The following is a 7,317-nucleotide window of genomic DNA, read 5'->3' as shown; positions in this document are numbered from 1 at the left end:
TTCAGGGGTTAAACAAAGTTACAATCATACTGAGAAATACTCAGAACAATACGGGACTCAGAACAACACAGAGATCCCAAGCCAAATACCCCATAATGCTATGACTAATTGCTACAGACAAACCTAGCCAACAGAAAGGTGCCTATGCGTTGACGGAGGACCCAACATTACTTGCACTATGGAATCGGTCACAAACAATCTGTGCAGAAAAGCTATGACTAGATTAAAATAAGCACAGAGCATTAGCCAAATACAAACTGAGAACGAGAACAGGTAAAAACACCCAAAACCAGAAGCTGACGTTGGAAGGAGCACCGCCGGAGACGGCGCGTGTAGAACACGCGCCGGCGCCAGAAGATCCCAAGCAGCAGCCGGACACCATTAACTCCCGATCTCCACCAAACACGGCAAAAGAGTTGGAACGTAGCCAACACGCGCGGCCCACGGAGTGGACACCCTCTGACGCGTGATGACCACGCGCCGGTCACCGGAGAGCGTTCCGGCCGTAACATGCAGCGACAGAGCCGGAGGACAACGGCGAGCACGACTGGGGGGGGCGTGTCGTCCAAGGGGCAGCGGAACAGAGTAGATCTGGACTTAAAAATTGAGAAAAACTGGAACACTCCAAGATCATTCCGCCGGTGACACAGACGGCAGTCTCTCCTCCTCCGGAGCCTCTCTAGGGTGCTAACCTGCCAAGAACAAAGAAAACCTACCAAAACTAAAACCAAACCACACTCCCTAGTCACAAGGACTAGGAGGACTAAACCGCCGCCGGAACAAGCCCGGGGGACTCAAAAACTCCACAGCCCTAGTGGCTGGGAGACTCTAGCCTCTACTGGGGACAACCCAGAGAGGAAACAAAAACCTCTCTAGCCCATAAAGAGCTAAAAGAGGAAGCAAAACCGGGAGGAGGGAGGCTTGGGACCCCCCTCCCCCGGCGACTCGTGTTTGTGTGTTGTGCGGCTTACTTTAGAATTGTTAGTCATCACCGAGCAATTTTTGAAGGTGGTACAACCACTCCTGATTGATTTAGTGGTGGCTAAGCCACCACAAAAATTGTAACAACTTAATCTCATATTGAAAAAGTATGAATATCACACATATGAAGGGAAAATATATATATATAAACTCTTTGACCTAACAACCGATTTTAGAATAACCTCGAAATTTTTAAGTACACTAATGTCACCCATAAAACTATCAAAGTGTGTGAAAAAAACTACTTTTGACGAAATATTCATATAATACCCTTCTTTTTTAAAAAATTAAAATAAAAAATGAATAAAAAAGCTTTTTTTTTTTTTTGAAAAAAAACTATTAATATAAAACTAAGAAGTTAAAGAAATTAAAAAAAAAATGAAAACTTTTTTAATTAAAATTTTTTAGTAAAAGTAACATATGTTTTCATTTTATTGATATCTGTAAAGTATTTTGACAAAATTTGACTACAATGACTAAATTATTATGTTTTACCTACCTTAAAAACTTTTGAATTATTTTTTATTTCACCTTAAGCGATTTATAATTTAGACTAATCATATAAATTGATTTTACATTTATCTTTTCTATTTTTCTTTTTTTTTTTAAAAAAAAGTCGTTTGGTTTAATTTTTTTAAAAAAAAGAAAATTAAGAGAATATAAATATTATAAAAATATTTCGGTAAAAGTGCTATTTTGACACTATGATAATTTTATGGTCATATTTTTTTTTGAAATGATTTTATGGTCATATTAATACTTCTGAAAAATTTACAATGTTATTTTAAAATCGACTCTTAAATTTTTTTTTCAAATAAGAATGTTTCCATTTGGTCAATGAAAACGGCCCACGCGCGGTGAATGTCTGAATGATTGCCTATTTGGTTTATTTCAATAGGCGGTAAAAACCTACAGAAATTAGCTGAAAAAAACCTCCGTGTTTAGCCTTTGTTTTCTTTTCCACACCATAAGTTCATAAGCAAAAGCTGCAAAACGTGTGGAAAATTCTAAAAAGCTACACTAATAAATTCATACAAAAAAGCACCCCAAAAGGGCATTTCTCAAACAAACCCATATAAGTTCTTGTTGAAATTTCTTCAATTCTCACATTCACAAGGGAAGGATGGAAAAAGAGATAATGGCTGCACTCTATGAAGCCTCACGGAATGGGTGTGTGAGCACCTTGACCACATTCATCCAAAGGGACGCAGGCATCCTTGATAGAGTTTCACTCACATCCTTTAGTGAGACTCCCTTACACTTATCAGCTTTGCACGGCCATCTTGAATTTAGTAGAGTTCTTGTCAGCAAGAAACCTACACTTGCGAAAGAGATCGACTCGCTGGGACGAACCCCTCTTCACTTGGCTTCTGCTGAGGGCTACACTGAGATAGTAAAAGCATTGTTGCAAGCAAATACAGATGTTTGCTTAGCTCGTGATCAAGATGAGAGAATTCCTCTTCACTTAGCCTCAATGAGAGGACGAAGAGAGATCATAGAAGAGTTGATTAATGCTCGACGGGAGTCCATCCTGATGAATCTTAATGGAGACAGTGTATTGCACTTGTGTCTTCAATATAATCAGTTCGATGCTCTCAAATTGTTGGTGAAATCAGCTAATGGTGATGAATTATTCCTCAACTCCAAAGACTATGATGGCAACTCTGTATTGCATTTAGCTGTGATGCTCAAGCAAATGAAGGTGCGTCAACAATGTCTATAGCTATTCACGCCTATGAAATTATTTAAGATTTACTTCTTGTTTTTCATTCTTTTTTCCGTAAGTTTGTTTGTCTTCATAAAGTATGACAAAAAAGATTAAATTGGAAAAAGATTAAAAAGGTAAAGTAGTAAATAACTAAGAAATATCATTCAATGTTGTTGAATTAAATTTATTTGGTTTTGTTTTTGTGGAAGTGCTTTTAGAGTTTATGGTGTTGTTGGATGCATGACACAATAGATTGTTGTCTTTGTGCAGGCCATAAAATACTTGCTTTCAGTACCGAAAATAAAAAGAGAGGCGAATGCCATGAACATGCTTGGTTTCACACCTTTAGATGTCTTTGAGGCATGTAACGCTTGTCTAAGAGATTTTAAATGTTTTGAAATCCAAAACATTCTAAAGGAAGCCGATGTCAAAAGATCAACGAATCTTAATTCTTCTGTACCATTGGCACCGAGTGGTACAGGTGTTGATGGACCACAACGAGCTCGATCAAGGTTTAGGAGATGGTGGGAGTGCGTTCATTTGTCATTAAGTAAACGCTGGAAGCACCAGGAAAATTGGATGGAGGAAACACGTGGCACATTGATGATAGTGGCTACTGTGATTGCAACCATGGCTTTCCAAGCTGGGATCAGCCCACCAGGTGGCGTTTGGCAACAAGATACATCCAACTGCACAAAAGATTACTACCTTGCGCAAGATATTATATGTAAAGCCGGCAAAGCAGTTTTATCTTATTCCAATCCTGATGGGTACATATTATTCTTATATTACAATACCACATCTTTCTTCGCATCTCTGTGCGTCATACTTTTGGTCATTATTGGATATCCTCTTAGGAGCAAGTTATTTATTTGGCTCTTGACCTCAGCCATGACTATCGCAGCGGCGTCCATGACATTGACCTATATACAAGCAGTGAGTTTGGTGACCTCAGATCATTTTTTCAAAAGATTTAGCTTGTTCGCCTTGATATTAGTATATATTTGGTATGGAGTGGTTCTTATTACTGGGGTAATTCACATAATCCGCATACTCTATTGGATTGTGAAGATGTTGATTCACATAATTCGCCTACTCTATTGGATGGTGAAGAAGTTGTGCACTTTCATACGCAAGTCAACAAGGGGTTCAGCAGAAGATCCGGCTAATGTCTGAGAGGGAAACTGTCGTGATCAGAAATTCAGTTAAATATTTTAGAATAAAAATCCTATCAAGCTAGCCACTGATAAGAAAGAACGGAGGGGTAACGTTTTGGTAATCTCATTGTAATATTTAGGTTACTTTAGTTCTAAGTTCATTAGTACTTGGATTCTATTATGATTATAATTGGGTGATGTTATGCATAAATCAGTGATTTTATTTTATTTTTGTGGTGAATTTGTTTTGGTATAAGGCTTTACTATTTTCTTGTGTTGGGTGTGGCTGAAAAAAACTAGCCGATAGAGAAACCATTTCTATGTGAACAACAAATTTACCATAGTACGTAGGAAAATGACTTAATTAAGATGCGTAAACATTTTTATTTGAGAAAAATATAAAAAAGCCCATTTAAGTAACAACTAATTTTAAAGTAGTCTATTGAATTTTTAAATTTGCTAAAGTGATTTATTAAACTACTAATATGTCAAAAATGTGACTTTTTCTGATTATACATTTACTCTCTTAAAAACTAAAGGATAAAATATAAAAAAGACCTATCAACTTTTGTGGATTAATTTTTATTAATCCACCCCCTTGGGTTTTTTTCTTTGTGTTTAAAAAGTAGTTTGTTTTATTATTTTATTATTTTAATTTTTAAGATAATAAGAGTATTATCGGATAAAAAAAAGGTCTTTTTAGAAAGGTCTTTTTAATTAGCATATATTGATAGTTTGATGAGTTATTTTAACACGTAAAAATTAATGAGATTATTTTAAAATCGGCGGTTAATTGAGATCACTTTTTTAGATTTTTTTTCTTTTTATTTTGAAAAGATTGTCCCACCCTCTCTCCCATAATCACAATAAGAGCCCCCAACCTCTAGTCAAATAAAAAATTAGCTCTCCTTCTCCCTTGTACCGGTGTGTAAAAGAGCCGATCTTGAGCGGGTAGTGATTGTTCGGGATCAGCTTGTTTATGTTATGTTGAAGCTCGAGCTTGACACGAGCCTAAAATTGGTGTGTGAACTCGGCTCGCTAGGGAAGAATTACTGACCAAGCTCGAGCTCGATCATTTTTGGTCGATCTCAAGCTCGAGTACTCGGCTCGAGCTCGCCCGAGTAAAAAAAATTAAATAAATATAAACACAAAATAAGCACAGATCGAGAACCTAGAACATCCAATAAATCTCATACACAAAATCCAGAAAAACAAAAGACAAGAAAATAGAATGCAAATATGATGGAACAGAGATGAAGCCAGGGGTAAAACTCGGAGGGCTAGCGTTGGCGAAGCATGTGGAGGTCATCGCTGGGGTAAAACTCGGTCAGGAGGTAGAGCCACCGGCTCAGCAAATCCTTCTTGTCCATCACCTTGGCGGCGAACAGGCGGCCGTCGGAGGCTTTCAATTGGGCCAAGTAGACGGAGCTGCTGTCGCTGGAGTCGAGTGTTATGCGCAGCGTTGAGAAGTGGTTGAAAGGTTTGTCTGAAGGTGCAGCGTGCGTGTGTAAAGTGTTTGTGTTTGTGTTTGTGTTTGTGTTTTCCCATTAATCGACATGGATTTGTTTCAAATCTCATAATTGCCTCCGCCACCATCATTATTTTGTGACTCTTGTAATTTGGATAAGTGTTCGTTTGGTTTAATAGTTTTAAAGAGTTTGAAAAAATGACAACTTTAAAACGGAATAAATAAATAAATAAAATTAAAAATACGTTTAAGCATTTGTTAAATTTGTGATTCAGCCTTTAAAATTGTGCATTTTAAAAAATAAACTCTCTTATTTGCTATCGAAAATGTAGATTTTTTTCAAATTTTTAAACCGGCATTTTTTTGCCAAACGGCACACTTTCAGCAATTTTGTTTCAAAACACTTCTTTGACCTGCAAAATCGCCGTAACAAAAGAGACTCTAAGCCATCCACGAGATGTACAAACATGCAATCCTTGACAAACTTTAGCAACCCAACACAAAAATAACTATAATTAGCTGAGACAATACTCTCGATGCAAGGACTGTCGTAAATTTAATACTTAAATAATTCAAGCATGGTGGAAACCCATTTAGATATTAGAAAGTACAAAAGACTTTATTTGCGATGCTTCTATAAGAAATATGAAAAGTATTTTGAGGAAAAAAATCTAATGATCCCTCAACAAGCCATACCATTCTCGGGCCATTCATATGCATACATCCATTCCCATAAGAAAGAAGTGTAAAAAGGATAGAAATTCTTTGTGATAAATATTGATTTTTATCCCATAAATCAAGGGATTTAGATGATTTGATTATTGCAGATTAAGTGATATTTTAACCCTAATCCAAGGGATATATTTGTATTTAAAATTATTTAAATCACATGTAAAACTCTATAAATAAAGCTTTGTAGTCAAATCAAATATCAAGGAAATATGTAGTCTATAAGACTTTAACGTGTGAATATAGTCTATAAGCTAAACTACCCCGCTCTCTAAGCTTTCTCTCTTTCCTTTATCTATTTTTATTTTATTATCAGTTCTTTAAGAAGATCCAATGGTGGAGGACGCAAAGAAATCTAGTCCTCCCAAAAATACTGAGCTGCTAACATCATTAGCCAAACAAATAACCGATGTTAGCACCATTTACCCAGAAGATTCTCTATTCTTTATTCACCTTCGAGGGTAAAAGCCACCTATAACACATGAACGGATGGACATAAATTTGGTTTAAATTGCATTCGATGAATTTCCTTTAAATCAAGAGACTTGCTACACAGGGGACGCTCATCCGTCCCATGTGAGCATTTTATTATAAAAAAATAATTTTTTATTAAAAAGTTGGCTTTGATGTCCCATCAAAGCCAACTTTTTTAATAAAAAATTATTTTTTTATTATATATGGGTGATGGGGGACGGATGAGTGTCCCCCATCCAACATTTCCCTTAAATCAATTTATAAAACTGTTGTATCATTTGAGTATGTAAGAATCACATGATTTTTTAATAGAATTACACTATTAAAAACGACATGCGTCTCACATGCCAATTAAAAATAATGAATTTCTTACATGCTAAGAAACACATAATAATCTTATAAATTGGGTTGAAAAAAAATTCATCCAACCCCGTTGGAGAAAATTTATGTTCCTTCATTTATATGTTGTAGTTGACTTTGGAGGAAATTTTTGTCTTAAACGAAGAGAAAGTCAAAAGCATAGCCCATTCTATGGGTTATCAAAAAGCAAATCTGGCATATTCTTTTTTTTTTTTTTTTCATAAATAATTCAATTTCAATACAAGTACAAAGAGGTGCAAACCAATTACACAATAACTACATACAAGAAAAATTCCTAATTAAAGACAGGGAATACAAGTTCAAAATTTCCGAAAAACTAGAAAAGCGAAGACTATTATAGACAGCCATTCAAGCATAAAGAAATTCAAAAATGATTGCTTTTAACTATATTACTGTCTCTCACAGTCTTCGAAACTCCT

At 35.9% G+C, this 7,317-nt stretch overlaps 1 protein-coding gene across 1 annotated transcript; it reads left to right on the top strand.

Annotated features, from left to right (window-relative positions):
- The first annotated feature begins 2,046 nt into the window (after positions 1 to 2,046).
- LOC133865192 (ankyrin repeat-containing protein At2g01680-like) lies at positions 2,047 to 4,074 on the top strand. Its single transcript, XM_062301552.1, has 2 exons — positions 2,047 to 2,683; positions 2,960 to 4,074. Exons 1-2 carry the CDS (start codon positions 2,105 to 2,107, stop codon positions 3,863 to 3,865), a joined length of 1,485 nt encoding a protein of 494 aa, XP_062157536.1. The 5' UTR covers positions 2,047 to 2,104; the 3' UTR covers positions 3,866 to 4,074.
- Positions 4,075 to 7,317: the final 3,243 nt, after the last annotated feature.

This window comes from Alnus glutinosa, chromosome 4 (assembly GCF_958979055.1).
Source record: "Alnus glutinosa chromosome 4, dhAlnGlut1.1, whole genome shotgun sequence".
Lineage (NCBI taxonomy): Eukaryota > Viridiplantae > Streptophyta > Magnoliopsida > Fagales > Betulaceae > Alnus > Alnus glutinosa.
The sequence above is the reverse complement of the archived record's forward strand: the minus strand, read 5'-3'. Positions and strand labels throughout refer to the sequence as shown.